General features: G+C 33.6%; 1 protein-coding gene across 3 annotated transcripts in view; it reads left to right on the forward strand.

Moving 5' to 3' along the window:
• Positions 1-20,250, forward strand: part of Rala (Ras-like protein A) — a 106,891-nt gene extending 86,641 nt beyond the window's left edge. For 2 of the 3 annotated variants that reach the window (XM_075299615.1, XM_075299614.1), the window contains 3 exons: positions 3,238-3,412; positions 12,427-12,550; positions 19,309-20,250. In XM_075299615.1, the coding sequence (XP_075155730.1) occupies positions 3,238-3,412; positions 12,427-12,543 (292 nt within the window). In that variant the 3' untranslated portion in view covers positions 12,544-12,550; positions 19,309-20,250. The remainder of the gene's footprint in view (positions 1-3,237; positions 3,413-12,426; positions 12,551-19,308) is intronic. The other variant, XM_075299616.1, reaches the window with a different exon arrangement.
• The last annotated feature ends 1,770 nt before the right edge of the window (positions 20,251-22,020 follow it).

Consider the following 22,020-nt stretch of genomic DNA (forward strand, 5'->3'; position numbering starts at 1 on the left):
AATTTGGTACGTGGTGGTAGTATATCATATTTAACAACCATGCCAAAAGTGGTCCAACACAGTCTTTCGTAGAAGTTTCTACGCAATCCATGGTGGTGGGTACATAAGATTCGGCCTGGCCGAACTTGCGGCCGTATGTACTTGTTTTTACTAACATTGTGTTCCAACCTAGTGCGTTAGCCGACTTAAATTTTGAGTCTATAGATTTTGTAGAAGTCTATCAAATTCTGTCCAGATCGAGTGGTATTTAAATGTATGAATTTGACGGATGTTATATGGTATCGAAAATTTAGATCTACAAAGTGGTGCAGGGTATAATATAGTCGGCCCCGCCTGACTTTAGACTTTCTTTACTTGTCTGTAATAAAAACAATGTAGAAGAAATTATTCGATTTTATAATTTTTTTACCTTTCGCCTGGACTGAGAATCGAATCACGGACCATACAGTTTGTAAGCCAACATACTACCCCCTGGTCTACATAGCTGTTATTTTCATCAACTGACAATTATGGTTCTGTTGTTTAAGAACTGAATATTGTTTTTAAGGTTATTTGAGACGCTGAATCCAAATCTTCACTTGGTTTAATATGTTGAACCGTTTCCAAGTTATTCCAATATATGTAGCGGAAAGGCCTTAATTTTGAACATAACAGTATATCTCGAAAAATCGAGCTGGTAGAAAAAAAAAACAAGTGCAGATTTGGATTCAGCGTCCCAAATACCCTTAAAACGATATTCAGTTCTTAATCAACAGAACCACTGTCCCCCTGTGTTATCAATGGTATTGTGAAAACAACCGAGGTCATAGTTCAGTCCAAGACATATTTCGTGAGGGTCGTTCAAATACAGTTGTTGTTCCGGAAACCATTGATTCAGTGCGCCAAGTAATATTGCAAGATCACCATGCAACCTATCGTGAAACTAAAACAATCGTAGGCATATGCAGGACCAGCATACATTCAATATTGTAGGAACATTTGACCGAAAGTAAACATCAGTCGACTGTATGGTTGTTCCAAGATGAGCCATATCCAACAAAAGTTGCTTGCGTACGAAGCTGTTCCAAAGCACAAATGATTCACTGCTTTTTCGGAAACTGGATATGTCGCAATCATATCACTAGCGACGATTTTTCGTCATTTTGACAATTTTTGAGAGTAAATTTGGGTTGTGACGATTTGACGACGATTTTAACCTTGCTCTTAGGTTAGAAAAAACTTACGAATCCCAGGTTAAGGGACCATTTGGTCCATACTATAATATTTATGGCAAATAACCATATAATAATCATAATATTTATGCCAAATGGTATTGAAAATGGGCCATATCGGACCACTTTTACGTATAGGCCCCATATAAACCGATTCCCAGATTTGGCTTGCGGAGCCTCAAAGAGAAGCAAATTTCATCCGATCCTCCTGAAATTGGGCACATGGTGTTGGTATATGGTCTCTAACAATCATGCAAAAATTGGTCCACATCGGTGCATAATTATATATAGCCCCCATATAAACCGATCCCCAGATTTGGCTTGCGGAGCCTCAAAGAGAAACAAATTTCATCCGATCCGGCTGAAATTTGGTACATGATGTTGGTATATGGCCTCGAACAACCATGCAAAAATTGATCCACATCAGTTCCTAATTATATATAGCCCCCATATAAACCGATCCCCAGATTTGGCTTGCGGAGCCTCTAAGAAAAGCAAATTTCATCCGATCCGGTTGAAATTTGGAACATGGTATTAGTATATGGTCTCCAACAACCGTGCCAGAATTGGTCCATATCGGTCCATAATTATATATAGCCCCCATATAAACCGTTCTCCAGATTTGAACTCCGGAGTCTCTTGGAGGAGCAAAATTCATCCGATCCGGTTCAAATGTGGAACGTGGTGTTAGTATGTTATATGGTCCTTAACAAGCATACCAAATTGGTCCATATCGGTCTATAGTTATATAGCCAATCCCAAATCACACAAAAATTGGTCCATATCGGTTCATAATCATGGTTGCCACTCGAGCCAAAAATAATCTACCAAAATTTTATTTCTGTAGAAAATTTTGTTAAAATTTTATTTCTATAGTAAATTTTGTTGAAATTTCATTTCTATAGAAAATTTTGTCAAAACTTTATTTCTATAGAAAATTTTGTCAAAATTTTATTTCTATAGAAGATTTTGTCAAAATTGTATTTCTATAGAATATACCTCTAAGTCGGAGTTATTTTTTTAATATTGGATTTTTCTGTCAAGAAACATTTATTAAACAAATTGAAACCGAACGTCTAGTGCTTTAAAATGTAGTCACATCAGAAATATTGTTTCTAGTCATATCTTAAAATAATTCTACGTTTAAGAAAACTGAAATTTAGATGACTAAATTAACGATTTCAACTATATTGAAATATATTCTTATGTTTTTGTTTGAATAAAAGTTTTATTTTCCTCCTAAATCCTTATTTTCGGCTGTTTTATGGGTGACAAATTTTTTGGGACTACTTGACAATTTTGCCGAAACATATTTGACATCTTGACGATTTTGAGCAAAACAGTTGCCACCACTGATCACTAGGACTATGCAGAACAGTTAATTATGAGTGGTATATAGACATTTGGTTTCCAGTTGGCTTCCAAAAAATCAGGAGAACCAACCTCCGATGACGAATTATTCTTCACCACGACCATACGAACTCTCACACATCAACTAAATCAACGGCATATTTCAGCTCTCAAAACATCAATTTGATGGGTATAGTTCTGATTTGGCACCGAATAACTTCGTTTTATTCCCAGTCGTAAAAATTAAAATGAGAGGTAAACTTTTTTCGACACCTGAAGACACGGTTGATGGTTCAGAATGCATGTTTTGGAGATACCTCAATCAGAGTGGTAAAAGTGCTTCGACGCATGCAAAAGTGTATAGATCTAAATGGGGAATATTTTCAAAAACAATATAACGATTTTCGATGAAAGGTATATATTTGTCTTTTTTCCCCAATTCCGAAATATAAAAGGCAAACCTCTTAATGGGGACGAAATACCGATCAGACGTCCAGTTATCAGTTTCTTTTTACCAAAATTAAGAAATTGAATTGCTTAAATTTTTCAATTAATGTTTATGATGCTGTAAACATTTGGATATCTCCTGTTGTATATATAGATTTGTCAGATATTTATCACTGACTGTGCAACTATTGTTACTAACAATATTACCTTTCGTTCATCTCTTTTACAGGGAACAAATATTACGTGTTAAAAATGACGAAAGCATACCATTCCTGCTGGTTGGTAATAAATGCGATTTGAGTGACAGACGCAGAGTTCCCCTAAACGAATGTGAGCAGAGAGCTCAACAATGGCAGGTGCCATATGTGGAAACATCAGCCAAAACACGTGCAAATGTCGATAAGGTAAGTTTTACATTTCGTCATTATGCTCTTGCTAGCTATACCTCACCTCGCCCTCTATCTCTATCAGTTCTTCACTTTCCATCTTTTATCCCCTGGCAATCATAAGAGTTCTGTGTTTGGAATTCTGAAATTCAAGAAAGGGGGAAAAAAGTTGTATTTTTTTTTAATTTTCCTTTTTATTTATATTTTTCTTTTCTTTTAATGCAGCTGTATTTGTTAAAGTTGATGTTCATAATTTTTAAGTTTTTTTTATTGAATATTTTTCTTTTACCATTATTGTCGATGTTGTAATTGTTTTCATGTTGTTTGTATTTTTTTTTGTTTGTTGGCTGTCCAGTGATACATGTTAAGTTTCATTGTTGTTATGTTTTCCTCTTGTTCATTTCTAAATTGTCCTTTTCCCTTATATCCTTTGATCAAAGGCTATACAATTTTAGTTTTGTCATCTCACACTTTGCAAAAAAAAAAATGAACTACATATCAATTGTTTTGTTCTGTACTTTTTTTAAATAGTACCACCCCTCCAGCATATATTTCGTTTAGTTTAGGTTAGCATTTAGTTTTGTTTTGTATTTTATATATTTTTTTAAATGTTTTTTTATCACAAAGGCTCACGGAATAGATTTGCTGTAGTTGTGAAGCACACTTTCAAGATTGAAATGTAGATGAACTAGATTAGAAAACTAAGAATGCTTAAGTACTAAGTCTTTTAAATCGGGTCAATAACATATGCATATACTAGGATACTTGGAAAATTTTGAACTACGTATAAAAATAATGGTACTTTTCTTTCAAATGATGTTTTAAGAAAGAATTTTTGCTCATCTCAAAAAACAGTGAACCCATCAGGAAGGAAAATTTTGGATAATTTGAGAAAATTTAGTTTCATTTAACTAACATACGCAAAAACTTATTAAAGCCAAGGAAACTTTCTTAATACATAACAAGACTATACGGCAGTATGTTCGGCCAGGCCGAATCTTATGTACCCTCCACCATGGATTGTATAGAAACTTCTACGGAAGACTGTCATCCACAATCGAATTACTTGGGTTCTGGTAATACTTAAACATTTCTAACATCGTCTTCTAAATTGTAAGTTAGTCCATACGTGGTATATATTAGACAAAAAGGGTATGTATGGGTAAATCTACAAATAATTACGAATCGATATGGACTTTTGCACGGTACTTAGAGAGCCAGACTTGAAATATGCGGTTCGCTTATATGGGGGCTATATACAATTATGAACTTGATATGGACCAATTTTTGTGTGATTGGGGATCGATTTATCTGTGGGCTATATATAACTATAGACCGATATGGACCTAGTTAGGCATGGTTGTTAACGGCCATATACTAGCACAATGTACCAAATTTCAACTCACTCGGATGAAATTTGCTCCTTCAAGAGGCTCCAAAACCAAATCTCGGGATCGGTTTATATGGGGGCTATATATGATTATGGACTGATATGGACCACTTTTGGCATGGTTGTTAAATATCATATAAAGGGTGATTCTTTTGAGGTTAGGATTTTCATGCATTAGTATTTGACAGATCACGTGGGATTTCAGACATGGTGTCAAAGAGAAAGATGCTCAGTATGCTTTGACATTTCATCATGAATAGACTTACTAACGAGCAACGCTTGCAAATCATTGAATTTTATTACCAAAATCAGTGTTCGGTTCGAAATGTGTTTCGCGCTTTACGTCCGATTTATGGTCTACATAATCGACCAAGTGAGCAAACAATTAATGCGATTGTGACCAAGTTTCGCACTCAGTTTACTTTATTGGACATTAAACCAACCACACGAATGCGTACAGTGCGTACAGAAGAGAATATTGCGTCTGTTTCTGAGAGTGTTGCTGAAGACCGTGAAATGTCGATTCGTCGCCGTTCGCAGCAATTGGGTTTGTGTTATTCGACCACATGGAAGATTTTACGCAAAGATCTTGGTGTAAAACCGTATAAAATACAGCTCGTGCAAGAACTGAAGCCGAACGATCTGCCACAACGTCGAATTTTCAGTGAATGGGCCCTAGAAAAGTTGGCGGAAAATCCGCTTTTTTATCGACAAATTTTGTTCAGCGATGAGGCTCATTTCTGGTTGAATGGCTACGTAAATAAGCAAAATTGCCGCATTTGGAGTGAAGAGCAACCAGAAGCCGTTCAAGAACTGCCCATGCATCCCGAAAAATGCACTGTTTGGTGTGGTTTGTACGCTGGTGGAATCATTGGACCGTATTTTTTCAAAGATGCTGTTGGACGCAACGTTACGGTGAATGGCGATCGCTATCGTTCGATGCTAACAAACTTTTTGTTGCCAAAAATGGAAGAACTGAACTTGGTTGACATGTGGTTTCAACAAGATGGCGCTACATGCCACACAGCTCGCGATTCTATGGCCATTTTGAGGGAAAACTTCGGAGAACAATTCATCTCAAGAAATGGACCGGTAAGTTGGCCACCAAGATCATGCGATTTGACGCCTTTAGACTATTTTTTGTGGGGCTACGTCAAGTCTAAAGTCTACAGAAATAAGCCAGCAACTATTCCAGCTTTGGAAGACAACATTTCCGAAGAAATTCGGGCTATTCCGGCCGAAATGCTCGAAAAAGTTGCCCAAAATTGGACTTTCCGAATGGACCACCTAAGACGCAGCCGCGGTCAACATTTAAATGAAATTATCTTCAAAAAGTAAATGTCATGGACCAATCTAACGTTTCAAAAAAAGAACCGATGAGATTTTGCAAATTTTATGCGTTTTTTTTAAAAAAAAAGTTATCAAGCTCTTAACAAATCACCCTTTACTACCACCACGTACCAAATTTCAACCAGATCGGATTAATTTTGCTTCTCCAAAAGGCACTGGAGGTCAAATCTGGGGATCGGTTTATATGGGGGCTATATATAATTATGAACTGATAGGAACCAATTCCTGCATGGTTGTTGGATACCATATACTAACATCACGTACCAAATTTCAACCGAATGGGAAGAATTTTGTTCTTCCACGGGGCTCCGGAGGTCAAATCTGGGGATCGGTTTATATGGGGCCTATATATAATTATGGACCGATATCGACCAATTTTTGCATGAGAGTTTGAGGCCATATATTAACACCACGTACCAAATTTCAACTGAATCAGATGAATTTTGGTCTTCCAAGAGGCTCCGGAGGTCAAATCTGGTGATCGGTTTATAAGGGGGCTATATATAATTATGGACCGATGTGGACCAATTTTTGCATGGTTGTTAGAGACCATATACTAACACCATGTACCAAATTTCAGCCGGATCGGATGGAAATTGCTTCTCTTAGAGGCTCCGCAAGCGAAATCTGGGGATCGGTTTATATGGGGGCTATATATAATTATGAACCGATGTGGACCAATTTTTGCACGGTTGTTAGATACCATATACTAGCACCATGTACCAAATTTCAGCCGGATCGGACCGCAAGCCAAATCTGGAGATCGGTTTATATGGGCGCTGTATATAATTATGGACCGATGTGGACAAATTTGTGCATGGTTGTTAGAGACCATATACTAACACCATCTACCAAATTTCAGCCTGATCGGATGAAATTTGCTTCTCTTAGAGGCTCCGCAAGCCAAATCTGGAGATCGGTTTATATGGGAGCTATATATAATTATGAACCGATGTGGACCAATTTTTGCACGGTTATTAGAGACCATATACTATCACCATGTACCAAATTTCAGCCGGATCGGATGAAATTTCCTTCTCTTAGAGGCTCCGCAAGCCAAATCTGCAGATCGGTTTATATGGTGGCTATACGTAAAAGTGGACCGATATATACTACTTGTGCCAAGTTTCAAGTGGATAGCTTGTTTCGTTCGGAAGTTAGCGTGATTTCAACAGACGGACGGACATGCTTAGATCGACTCAGAATTTCACCACCACCCAGAATATATATACTTTATGGCGTCTTAGAGCAATATTTCGTTGTGTTACAAACGGAATGTCAAAGTTAATATACCCCCCCTCCTATGGTGGAGGGTATGCATGAACTAAAATATAATTAAATTGGCTTTAGTGCCATATATAGGGTTCACTTTTTTTGAGTGTATAATAATTTCGCACATAAATATACACTGCATGACTTCACAAACGTATCCCGCTTAGAATAATTTTTAAAATAATTCTCCCAGAATTACCACAGAAACATTTGCATATTGAAAAAAATATTGTTTTGAGGCCAAAGATTTCATGTCATTAAAATACGAAATTTTGCTTAACATAGAAGACGCATTTCTCTAATATAAATTTTTTTTTTCCTTGTCCAAAAGTCGATAAAATTTTCAATGAAGTCGTATTGTCCTTATAATTGAGTTACAAACGGAACGACAAAGTTAATATACCCCCCATCCTATGGTGGAGGGTATGCATGAACTAAAATATAATTAAAATGGCTTTAGTGCCATATAGGGTTCACTTTTTTTTGAGTGTATAATAATTTCGCACATAAATATACACTGCATGACTTCACAAACGTATCCCGTTTAGAATAATTTTTAAAATAATTCTCCCAGAATTACCACAGAAATATTTGCACACTGAAAAAAAAATATTGTTTTCAGGCCAAAGATTTCATGTCCTTAAAATACGAATGCAAATTTTGCTTATCATAGAAGACGCATTTCTCTAATATAAAGTTTTTTTTCTTGTCGAAAAGTCGATAAACTCTTCAATGAAGTCGTATTGTCCTTATAATTAAGTGAGTTGACATAAAAAATGGATATCATAACATGCAAGAAAAAAAGGTCAACTTGACTTTAATAATTTATAAAAATTCTTTAAAATGAATGAAATTGTCTTCAAAAATGTGTTGACTTCTTGCAACTTGACTACAAGGCAAAAAATCGTTCACAAATAGGACATGTTTTCCAACACTTTATTTTAAAGACGTTTTTTATTTGAAACATAGCATAATTACTACTGAAAGTCGAGTCTGAATTTGGAAAATAAAGTTGTCGTTAACTCGTTTTTAAAGGACTTTGATAGCATATGAAGAAAGAAAGCTGAAAAAACGAAAAATTAAAATTTGCTTCCTAGAAGCAAATACACAAAACCCAAATTTAAAAGAGAATTGTGTCTTAAACGTATCCCTACTTGTATTCTCCGCTTCTTTGGCTCGGAATCAATACCAAAATTGTTAAAGTAAAGACAAAATCTTTGGAACCGGGCATGCTTTTTTATATGATGCATCATATTCCCCTTTTCAGTCAATGTCGACTTCTTGATTTTTGTTATTATTTTTTTTTTTAAGTTATTTTGGCCAACATCAAAAGTTGATTAGTAGAATTGAGCCGATTCTCATATACATGTGGCCAGATCGAGGAACTCTGCGACTAAGTTGGGGTGTGTCCAGAGTGATCTGGTGGTAAGTCGGGTTGGTTTAGCTGGGCAAGAAACAAGATGTAGTGTGGCCCTTGGTTGCAAATTGAACATACGTCAGCTACGCTGCTATAAAATCACTTATAAGTAGGAATTGAGGCGGCTGCACTTGTCTCATATTAATTGGGCTAAAACCACCCTAGTCTGCCGTGGGAGGTCTCTTCCCTCCGGTGCTATGGGCGGTGGTCGGACTCCGAGAACCGATTTAACCTTGTGGCTTCTCACCGCTTCAGCTACTCTATCCTCATGAATACTGTTCAAACCTGCCTGGTACGCTGCTTGATCTAGAGGCTCTCTTTTGTAGCGCTGGATCGTGCTCAATCATGTTACATACTCGGAAATTATGTATCTGATTTCGGCAAACATATATGTATGTTTGGCATGAACACTAGATAGGGTCACGGCCTAAAGGAAAAAAAAGTTGATGCGGTCACCCCCCAGTTTTGTAGCATATTCGAAGACAATTTCAGAACACCAAAACTTTGTCCGTGCACCCTACGACCCCCCGAAATACAATTTATTGTGCTGTGTCGTCATTTGAAGTCCGATCGAAAAGAAACGCATATCGTTGTTCGTGTTTGATCAGGGCCTATATTTCGTGCATTGGTCATTTTTGACTCCAACGTCAAATTTGATTTTTAATTTTTTTATTTCGCTTCGTATAACCCTATGATGCCCATTTCTGATAACCATTATAAAGATCTTAAGAAAATATGAAACATTTGCTTTTGAAGTATTTACTTATATTCATAAACAAAAAAGTTACATGGATTTTAAAAAGTCCAGAAGCGAGAGTTTTACACTAATTTGCTTAAAATTTTGCACAAGAAGAACAATTAGTACTATAGTCAAGTGTGCCAAATTTTATTGAAATCTGTTCAGATTTAGATATAGCTCGCATATATATCTTGCGGCCGATAGGGACTAATATGGTCTCAGATGAAATTTTGCACTAGGAGTACAATTAGTAGTGTAGTCAAGTGTGCCAAATTTTATTGAAATCGGTTCAGATTTAGATATAGCTCCCATATATCGGTCGCCCGATTTAGACTCATATGACCACAGTGGCCAATCTTTTTTAATCCGATTTACTTGAAATTGTGCACAGGAAGTAGAATTAACATTCCAACTGTCTGTACCAAATTTGGTTGAAATCGGTTCAGATTTAGATATAGCTCCCATATATAGCTTTCGCCCGATTTACACTCATATGACCTCAGTGGCCAATTTTTTACTCCGATTTAGTTGAAATTTTGCACAGGGAGTAGAATTAGCATTGTAGCTATGCGTGGAAAGTTTGGTTGAAATCGGTTCAGATTTAGATATAGCTCCCATAACAGGTTGGCTGATAAGTCCCCGGTCTGACACATAGATGGCGTCGCTAGTATTAAATGCATATTATTTTTATGTAGTACCAACCTTCAAATACTTCGTGTCAAAAGTTGACGCCTGTAAGTCAATTAGTTTGTGAGATAGAGCGTCTTTTGTGAAGCAACTTTTGTTATTGTGAAAAAACTGGAAAAAAGGAATTTCGTGTTTTGATAAAATACTGTTTTCTGAAGGGAAAAAATACGGTGGAGGCAAAAACTTGACTTGATAATGAGTTTCCGTACTCTGCCCTAGGGAAATCAACAATAATTGATTGGTATGCAAAATTCAAGCGTGGTGAAATGCGCACGGAGGACGGTGAACGCAGTGGACGTCCGAAAGAGGTGGTTATCGACGAAAACATCAAAAAAATCCACAAAATGATTTTGAATGACCGTAAAATGAAGTTGATCGAGATAGCAGAGGCCTTAAAGATATCAAAGGAACGTGTTGGTCATATCATTCATCAATATTTGGATATGCGGAAGCTCTGTGTAAAATAGGTGCCGCGCGAGCTCACATTTGACCAAAAACAACAACGTGTTGATGATTCTGAGCGGTGTCTGCAGCTGTTAACTCGTAATACACCCGAGTTTTTCCGTCGATATGTGATAATAAATGAAACATGGCTCCATCACTACACTCCTGAGTCCAATCGACAGTCGGCTGAGTGGACAGCGACCGGTGAACCGTCTCAGAAGCGTAGAAAGACTCAAAAGTCCGCTGGCAAAGTAATGGCCTCTGTTTTTTGGGATGCGCATGGAATAATTTTTATCGATTATCTTTAGAAGAGAAGTGTTGTTCCACCAAGACAACGCACCGTGCCACAAGTCATTGAGAACGATGGCAAAAATTCATGAATTGGGCTTCGAATTGCTTCCCCACCCACCGTATTCTCCAGATCTGGCCCCAGCGACTTTTTCTTGTTCTCAGACCTCAAAAGGATGCTCGCAGGGAAAAAAATTGGCTGCAATGAAGAGGTGATCACCGAAACTGAGGCCTATTTTGAGCCAAACCCGAAGGAGTACTACCAAAATGGTATCAAAAAATTGGAAGGTCGTTATAATCGTTGTATCGCACTTGAAGGGAACTTTGTTGAATAATAGAAACGAATTTTGACAAAAAAATGTGTTTTTCTTTGTTAGACCGGGGACTTATCAGCCAACCTGATATATATGTTTTTATGATTTCGACAAAAATGGTCAAAATACCAACATTTTCCTTGTAAAATCGCTACTGCTTAGTCGAAAAGTTGTAAAAATTACTCTAATTTTCCTAAACTTATAATACATATATATCGAGCGATAAATCATAAATAAACTTTTGCGAAGTTTCCTTAAAATTGCTTCAGATTTAAATGTTTCCCATATTTTTTTACTAACATTGTGGTCCACCCTCTAGTACATTAGCCGACTTAAATTTTGAGTCTATAGATTTTGTAGAAGTCTATTAAATTCTGTCCAGATCGAGTGATATTTAAATGTATGTATTTGGGACAAACCTTTATATATAGCACCGAACACATTTGACGGATGTGATATGGTGTCGAAAATTTAAATCTACAAAGTGGTGCAGGGTATAAAATAGTCGGGCCCGCCCGACTTTAGACTTTCCTTACTTGTTTTTTAAGAAAAAAAAGGGTCCATGTTCTCCATGAAAAAAGAAACATTACGCTCCTGAAATATATTTGAGGATTCCTTCTCATTCCTTCTCTTCGTGTAATACTTCAGTGGGGACAAAATAAAATATTCGGCCCATCACATAAATAAAGTTTTTATTATTGCATAAAATCTATGTATACGACATACTTTTAATATTTTTGTATTCATTTGTTTTATTATAAGTATATTAAGTAATTAGATAAACAACTTTAGTTATTTTCTTATTGTTTGCTGCAAATCTTTTGTTTCTAGATCAATAATTTACAAGAGTATCCTTTACCATAGAATAACTCAACATAGAACAATTTATTTAGCTTACATATGCTTTTAAAAACAAAACAAAAACATATAATTTAGAAAAGAAAAGTAAACTTTTTTTATATCTTCTACTTCTGTTTTATTCTTTATCTTGTATCTCTTTCTCTCCTACTCTGTATACAATTTGAAAATCTTTCTATAAAATTCTTTTTTTAATTAATTAATCTCTCTTTTGCTTTATATCCAACGATATTTGGGTCTATATTAAATCCAAATGTGGGAATCTTTCTTCAGGTATTTTTCGATCTGATGCGCGAAATAAGATCACGCAAAACCGAAGATTCAAAAGCGACCAGCGGGCGAGCAAAAGATAAATGCAAGAAAAGGAGATTGAAGTGTACACATCTTTAGGCAATAGGTGCATACCAATAAACCTACATATAAAACTGTTTTCCCTACTAAATCCTAAAACTTATAGATTAATTATAAATTTTATAGTAAATATAACATTTAATACACGTACACATACACATACACTCACACACATTAAATACATTTTTGTAACATTGTACATTGATAGTTTCTATTTCCTACTAACCTTATTCCCTTAAATTATATGATCCATAAATATATTCCCCAGTCCTTTAACAACATCCTTAATTATTTTTTTTTGTTTTTTGTACTTTAATTTGTGTTTTGAGCTTCTTTGCTTTTGCTCACAATTGGTTTTGATTTTGATATTTTTTAAATATTTTACTATGATTGGTGGTGGTTATTTTTTTTTTTTTTTTTTCAACAAAATAATATATCTATTAAACCTTTTGCAGAGAAAAAAGATGAATAATTGAATTCATTAATTACATATTTACTAAAATTAATTATGCCTTGTATTATACATACTCAAAATATTTTCTATTTAAACAACATTGTATGAACTATCATAAACTTGATTTTAATCAAAATTGATTTCTATCGTCCTTTAGTGCGAATTATGCCGCATACAAAAGGCCGCGTAGTCCACACATGCTGTACGATGTGGCTGCGAGGTATTTTTAACCCATTCTCAGGGAAGCGCGGGTTCGACAAGCAAAAAATTATTCTTTCCTTCCAAACAAAATTGTAGACAAACAAATATCGTTTCCCATTTGATTTTCCTTGCAAGGAAGTTTGTTTGGAAGAAAATTATATACTTTTTGTGTTAACATTAATTCTTTTACAGGATGTAAAAACAATTTCATAAAGCCTAACTCAGAAATTGTTTTCTTTTCTGGCTAGTTGCAACTTCCCACCGTGGTGCAATGGTTAGCATGCCCGCCTCGCATACACAAGGTCGTGGGTTAGATTCCTGCCTCGACCGAACACCAAAACGTTTTTAAGCGGTGGATTATCCCGCCTCAGTAATGCTAGTGACATTTCTGAGGGTTTCAAAGTTCTCTAAGTGGTTTCACTGCAATGTGGAACGCCGTTCGGACTCGGCTATAAAAAGGAGGTCCCTTGTCATTGAGCTTAACATGGAATCGGGCAGCACTCAGTGATACGAGAGAAGTTCACCAATGTGGTATCACAATGGACTGAATAGTCCAAGTGAGCTTGATACATCGGGCTGCCACCTAACCTAACCTAACTTCTCTCACGGCATTCTCACTTCCGCGAGGTTTTTTAGTTTTTAGAACCTATTTCTGTAATACAATGTAGAAGAAATTATTCGATTTTATAATTTTTATACCCTCCACCATAGGATGGGGGGGTACATTAACTTTGTCATTCCGTTTGTAACACATCGAAATATTGCTCTAAGACCCCATAAAGTATATATATTCTGGATCGTGGTGAAATTCTGAGTCGATCTGAGCATGTCCGTCCGTCCGCCTGTTGAAATCACGCTAACTTCCGAACGAAACAAGCTATCGACTTGAAACTTGGCACAAGTAATTGTTATTGATGTAGGTCGGATGTTATTGCAAATGGGCCATATCGGTCCACTTTTACGTATAGCCCCCATATAAACGGACCCCCAAATTTGGCTTGCGGATCCTCTAAGAGAAGCAAATTTCATCCGATCCGGCTGAGATTTGGTACATGTTGTTAGTATATGGTCTCTAACAACCATGCAAAAATTGGTCCACATCGGTCCATAATTATATATAGCCCCATATAAACCGATAATAAAAATGAAAAACATTTTCTGGAAGTGCTTCTAAAGTTGTGCCTTTGGAAGAACTTCCAAATTTTTTTGCTGGGACTTTTTTTCTGTGTACCGATGAGTTCTTGCAAATTTTTGGAACTGCAATGCAATGCTATAGTCCTGTATATATGTAAAACGCTAACGAGCAATGGTACGAGAAACAAACGATTTATTCACATTTAAATGCGGGAAGGCTCAAATGATGGGCACTTGAGGTTTTCCAGTTAAATATATCACATTTATCCCCAAATTAGGACAATTTTCCCCCAAAAATCCCCAAGTTAAACTAAACTTCTTCACAAAAATCCCCAATAAATTTTTAAAAACCTTTATGAAAAAAATAAAGAAACGCGGTAAAATATCAGTAATAATTTATAAATTAAACTAATACACAATTTTTATCATATTGCGGGCTGCAATAAGACCAAGATTTCGAAACCAGGAGAGCAGTGATCGTCTTCTAAATGCTCGTAAATTAAAATGACAGTTCGATCATCGAAAATTTACTTCTGAATACTAAATTAATAAAATTTGGTGGTAGATCCATATAAAGGTGGGACATTTCTGTGTTTCTGGGATATATTGTCCAAATCAATGAGGAACACTCATAACCCAGCAAAAAAATTTGGAAGTTATTCCAAAGGCACAACTTTAAAAGCACTTCCAAAAGATGTACTCCCAAAGATGTTCTTTATTTTAACTACACAGGAAATTCTTTTAATTCAATTATTTACAACTCGCTTTTGTCTTATTTTTAATGCGTAAATTTAATTTTTGTGTTTCAAAAAGTTTAAGAATAGAGTACACACAAAAAAATTTTTCTGATTCAATCACGAAATTAATTGATCCAACTAATTTTTAATTGAAATGTCTTCAATCACTGAAATGATAGTATCAATTAAAAAATTAATTGAAGATCAATTAAAAAGTTAATTGATCCAATTAAAAAATTAATTGATACTATTATTTTTGTGATTGATTTTTGTTTCAATTAAAAAATTTGTTGAATCAATTAAATTTTTAATTGAATATATTTTAAAACTCAATTAAAATTTTAATTGGAAAAATTTTCGTGAAATTTTTTTGTGTGTAGGCATTAATTAAATGGTACCAATTATTGAAATTTTGTCGAAAAAATTTTAAATCTTTCAAAGTATTTTAATTCAAACGTTTCAGACAAGCGTTAGAATGCATTACAAATCATAAAAATTTATAAAAATTATTTATTTGACAAAATATCACAAAATTTTTTAATTCACATCCAAAACAATGAATTCGGATCATACCTTAAGAAGTGATGCAAATTCAGTGCAACGGATGCTGAAATGGTGGACATCCGTCCTACGACAAGCCCATGTTAATCCAGCAAAAAAAGAGCTTCCAAAACAGTAGTTTGGATCCCCAATCTGTGATCCGGAAGTAGTGCAAACTTGAATCATGTCCAATGAATTTTACACGGGCTTGTCATAGGACGGAAGTACTCCCTTTTTGGATCCTTTGCATTGCTTTAGAAGTTGTGCCCTGGAAGTTAATTTGAATGAAGAAATTTAAAAAGCGAAAATAATTTTTTTCAAACAATTTTACTTTTGTTTTCAACATTATTTCAAACAATTTTACTTTTGTTTTATTACATTATTATTTTCCTATTATCTAATTTTTACAATTTGAAAAACTTTTTCGCTCCGACCAGGGGTTGAACCTGGGTTTGCTGGCACCATAACAGAACGCCTTAGCACACTCAGCCCCAAACGCCATTGAACATAAAGCGTCGAAAAGTCAATTCAAATGTTTGTAATATGATCGTAATACGACACCAAGGAATAACATTCTAATTGCTTCTCGAGAAGTTCTTTATTAGTATGAACGATAAAATAAGAAACGCAGGTTCAAATCTCACCAGCGGCAATTTTTTTATCAAATATTTTTCTAAAAAATGTATTTTCGTATAAATATATTTTTTCCATTAAAAATCAACAAAAAAATTAAAAATTCTCGTAATTTGCAAAATCTTCTCAAAAGAACTTCCATGGAAGCGAAAAAGTCAAACGGCACAGGTTCAAATCCCAGCGGGGATGAAATTTATTTTTTTTTTTATGTTTTTACTTTTTTATTAATTTTCTATTTTTGTTTTATTTTTTTTTTTATTAGTTTTCTATTTTTTTTTTTTTTTGTAAAATTTAATTGTCCAAAATTTGCACTTAAAATAGCCTGATTGCGTTCTTTCTAATACTTGTCCAGAAGGACTGCATCGGAAGTAGAAAAAATCATTGGGGGATCCCAAGATGCGCTTTGGAAGAAATGTTTGTGCACTTGTCCAAAAGGACTGGATCGGAAGTGGAAAAAAAATCATTGGGGGATCCCACGATGCGCTTTAGAAGAAATGTTTGTGGACTTGTCCAACATGGCTGCATCGCAAGTTGAAGAAACTCGATGGGGGATTCTGGGATGGGCTTTAAAAGAAATGTTTGTGGAACAAATTCCAATTTTTTTTTTTTTTTTGATGGGAAATTCATCGCTTCTGTGCCAATTTTGCACTACTTCCTGATCCAAAAAGAACTTTTTCGCTACTTTTTTGGCGACGCTTTTTTTGCTGGGAAGTGAGAAACACTTAGGCCCGAGTCCTCACGAAATGATTTCACAATTGTAGAAAAATGTCTTAATAAATGGTTAAGTAATTTTGACTCTTCTCTAATTATGTAGAAATAAAAAGAATTTCATGTAAACTTGATTTATTTTACCGATTCGATTAAAAAAAACACACAAAAATCCTCAAATTTATCAAAAATTTCGTCCCCATCCAAGAAAAAATAGACACATGGTGTCTTTGGCAATAATGCTCACGGTGGGTCTCTGAGTCGATCTAGCCATGTCCGTCCGCCCGTCTGTCTGTGAACACATTTTTGTGATCAAAGTCTAGGTCGCAGTTTTAGTCAAATCGACTTCAAATTTGGTATAAGTTTCTGTTTTGGGGCAGAATAGAACCCTATTGTTTTTGGAAGAAATCGGTTCAGGTTTAGATATAGCTTTCGCCCGATTTGAACTTATATGGACCCAGAAGCCAAAGTGTAAAACTAATTTGCTTGAAATTTTGCACAAGGAGAACAATCAGTACTATAGTCAAGTGTGCTAAATTTGATTGAAATCGGTTCAGATTTAGATATAGCTCCTATATATATATTTCGCCCGATATGTACTTATATGGCCCCAGAAGCCAGAGTTTTAGCTCAATTTGATTGAAATTTTGCACTAGGAGTACAATTAGTAGTGTAGTCAAGTGTGAAAAATTTTATTGAAATCGGTTCAGATTTAGATATAACTCCCATATATATGTTTCGCCCGATTTTCCGTCATATGACCATAGTATGCATGTCAAATTTGGTGCAAATCGGTTCAGATTTCGATATAGCTTCCATATATATGTTTTTCCGATTTGAGCAAAAATGGCCAGAAAACCCACATTTCCTTATAAAATCGCCACTGCTAAGTCGAAAACTTGTAAAAGTAACTCAAATCTTCCTTTATTTCTAATACATATCGATCGACCGATAAATCATAAATACACTTTTGCTAAGTTGCCCCAAAATTGGTTTAGATTTATATGTTTCCCATATTTTTTTTTTCCTAACAGTGTGTTCCACCTCAGTACATTAGCCGACTTAAATTTAAAGTCTATAAATATTGTAGAATACATTTGACGGATTTGGTATGGTATCGAAAATGTGGATCTACAAAGTGGTGCAGGGTATAATATAGTCGGCCCCGCCCGATTTTAGACTTTCCTTACTTGTTTTGGATTCGGAAGTGGTGCAAAATTGGCGCAGAAGCGATGATTTTAACATGGGCTTGTCACAGAACGAATGTTCACAATTTCAACAGCCGTTGCACTGAATTTGCATCACTTCTTAAGGTGTAATACGAATCCAGTGAATTGGATGTGAATAAAGAAATGTTTTGATATTTTGACGAAAATCATAAATTTTTTTATGATTTTTAATGTATTATAACGCTTGTCTGGAACGTTTGACATTAAATATTTTTAAAAATTCGCAATTTTTCTAGAAAGGATTTAGCATTTTTTTCGGCAAAATTTAAATAATTTGCACTATTTTATTAATTTTTAACCCATTTGAAACAATAAAATTTTAAATTTCCCATTAAAAATATGAAAAAAGCAAGTTATAAAAAATTGACTCAAATGAACTTCCTGTGTGTGCAGTTAAAATAAAGAACATCTTTGGGAGGACATTTTTGGAAGTGCTTTTAAAGTTGTGCCTTAAGAAGAACATTCAAATTTTTTGCTGGGAATTACAATCTAATTATAATCCTCATCCTATAGGAAGGCTACAAAAAAATCCAACAAATTTGTTTTGTCTACAGAAACAATGAAATATATATTTTGTAAATATTTTTATGGATTATTGGATATAAATTATAATAATATATGTGCACTATTTTATTAATTTTTAACCCATTTGAAACAATAAAATTTTAAATTTCCCATTAAAAATATGAAAAAAGCGGGTTATAAAAAATTGACTCAAATGAACTTCCTGTGCAGTTAAAATAAAGAACATCTTTGGGAGGACATTTTTGGAAGTGTTGTTAAAGTTGTGCCTTAAGAAGAATTTACAAATTTTTTTGCTGGGAATTACAATCTAATTATAATCCTCATCCTATAGGAAGGCTACAAAAAAATCCAACAAATTTGTTTTGTCTACAGAAACAATGAAATGTATATTTTGTAAATATTTTTATGGCTTATTGGATATAAATTATAATAAAATATGTCGCCACCTCTTATTTTCTTATATAATCATTTTCATTTCATCCTTATTTGTTTTTCATTTTTCGATATCTGTTTTTTGGTTTATCTCTCTTGGCTTTACTATCCAATACACTTAATTAATTTATCATATTTAATTTATATGTATTCCATCAACATAAACAAATGTTAATATATTCTTCTTTTTTTTATAACCAAATTTCTTTAGGTATTTTTCGATCTTATCAGGGATATATCAACACGTAAAAAACAACGTCAAACCGAGGTACGGGAGCCGACAAAAACCAAAACTCATTGCTGCCAATTGCTGTAATAAATAAAACATAAACAACTACAACACCACATATAATCATCATTTTTATTTAATATATGTTTTCTCTTCTTTTTCTATTAAACAAAAATGGAAAACGAAAAAAAATACATAAAACATGAAATAATAGAACAGAAATACTTATGCGAAAAAACCCCACTTTTCAAAACGAAAACAAAAAAAAATGATAAACACAAAACAATTTATGTTGTATTTTGCAAGAAAGAAAAAAACCTACACACAATTTGTTTTTATAAACAAAAAATAAAAAATAAAGTATTGTTTTTAGTTTGCAAATTAATTATTTAATTAAGTTCTTATTTTTTTTTTAATATACATAGCTTCTTTTTTTTGTCTTTGTAAACTGTAATGTAATGAAAGAAATGTACCATGTACACAATACACATACAAACACTCACATATACAGTAATTCAAACCGGGAATGTGAATAAATAATTTAATTTTGTATTAGAAAAACAAAGAACATATGAACAATCCTTTGTTATGGACAACCGTTTTTTTTTTGTCTCTTTATTTTATAAATTATTTTTATTGTAATAATACGAAAAGGAACCAACAAATAACTATAAATGAAAATTATTTGCAATAATTTAAAAAATGCCTTCTCTTTTCCTGGAGTGTGTATACATCAATATTATTATTATTATAATTACTACAATTGTATGTTTTATACATAAAAAAAGAAATATTTACAAAATATGTAATCAATCCTATTTATATAAATTAAGCTTTGTTTTCATTTAGACTTAAAAATAAATATAAAAACAAAACAAATCAAACAAATAAATCGATATTAAACAAAACGTAACCAAAACCACACATATGGCAATAAATGCTACTTTTTTTTTTTGTTTTCTTTTGCTTTGAAAAAAAAAATCAATAAATTCCACATTAAACATTTATCTACAGTATATATATACACACCAAATAAATTCTCTACTACAGCATCCAAAAGAAATAGAAAAGTCATATAATATCCATTTAAAGCTTTTAGCTTTTTTTAATCAACCATATATTAATAAAATAGGATACAAGAAATTACTCAATTTATGAGAATGATTTTTTTTTTGTTAAAGAATGTGGTTATGTCATATTATAAACCATTTTTGTATAAATATTATTTTATATACAAAAAATATATTAATCTCATTTTGTTTAAAATTCTGAACAATTGTTTTAGACCATGTTCATTTATTAATTTTACATTTATACATGAAAAATGTTTATTTCACTTGTTGTGATATTGTTTTATGTTTTTGTTTTCTACCATCGCTTAATTCATTTTGTCAAAAAGTATTTACAATGGAATCAAAATTATGGTATAATAAGCTCTACACATTACATTCAAAATTCACATTTTTTATATAAAACCTCTCGCAAATGGCTGTTGAAACCTAGTTAAAGTGGATTTTGGAAATTTTATTTGAATGCGATATAAACAAAATTTCCCTTTAACGCGCTTATAGACAAGTAATTGAATTTTCAAAAAAAAAAAGATTGTTTCTTTTTTTTTAGATCGAATAGATCGAATAGAAACGAAATTTTCGACATGTTAAAAATCTAATTTAAATTTATGAATATTGAAAAGTCGACTTTTAACAGTTTTCGACCTATGTTTAGCATTAAACGTATGAAAATATATTTTCATCTCAAATTCGATTTATTCATTAAAGTTCGATTAGTCGAGTTTGGTCGCTAAATTTTATTTTTGACCAAATTTTTTCCAAAATCGTCCAAAATTCCCTCCAGCGCACATTGGGCCAAATGACCGAAATCCCACGCATAAAATCAATTTTTCACATTACCAAAAACAAATCCAAAATGGTAAAACAATATGGCAACCCGTTTGGCCGTTTCAGGCCGACGAAGTGGCCACTCTTTGTTATAGATTTTTTTCTTGAATTCATAGTGTAGCAAGGTGCTTTAGAGATTTTGCTGGCAGAAAAAGTTTTTAAAGTTATAAACTTAATTTGAAATGTAAAATTTAAGTCAAAGTATGTACTTTTAGTAAAAATTAACAGCGATTGTAAATATTGGTTGGTTATTTAAGAAAAATGTGTGACAAAAAGAATATTTTTTCTTTGCTTAATTTAAAATATGTCCCATGTTGTCTGGAGTAGAACTTACTATATTGGAACGTATTGGTAGAGTTCTATACTGTGTTAGGAAGGTTGAGATATTGTCTTTCTTGCAAACATAAATTTGTCTGCTTATAAGAGCTAATGGGGGTACCTCATTATAATTATGGTGTTACAATCGAAATGCAAAAATTATTAAATATTGGATAGAGAACAACTCCCAGTGCTGTAATAGTAATGCAAAAACATTAAAAAGAGAGAAGTCTACCATGAAAAAGTGAAGAAAAAAGTAAAATAATTGTGCAGAGAAATAGAATGAAGTAGATTACTTTGTTTAGTTGAAACACCTGAACAAAACAATGGTAACGAATGAGAAATTTGGGTAAATCTGCAATATCTACCATATCATTTGTATTCCCGTTTCTACATAGTGCTGCAGAAATAATGGTATTCAAAACTTTTAGCTATAATGAGAGTGTAAGAGATTGAATTGAACTAAAATTGCTGAAAT

Source organism: Haematobia irritans, chromosome 3 (assembly GCF_050003625.1).
Source record: "Haematobia irritans isolate KBUSLIRL chromosome 3, ASM5000362v1, whole genome shotgun sequence".
Taxonomy (NCBI): domain Eukaryota; kingdom Metazoa; phylum Arthropoda; class Insecta; order Diptera; family Muscidae; genus Haematobia; species Haematobia irritans.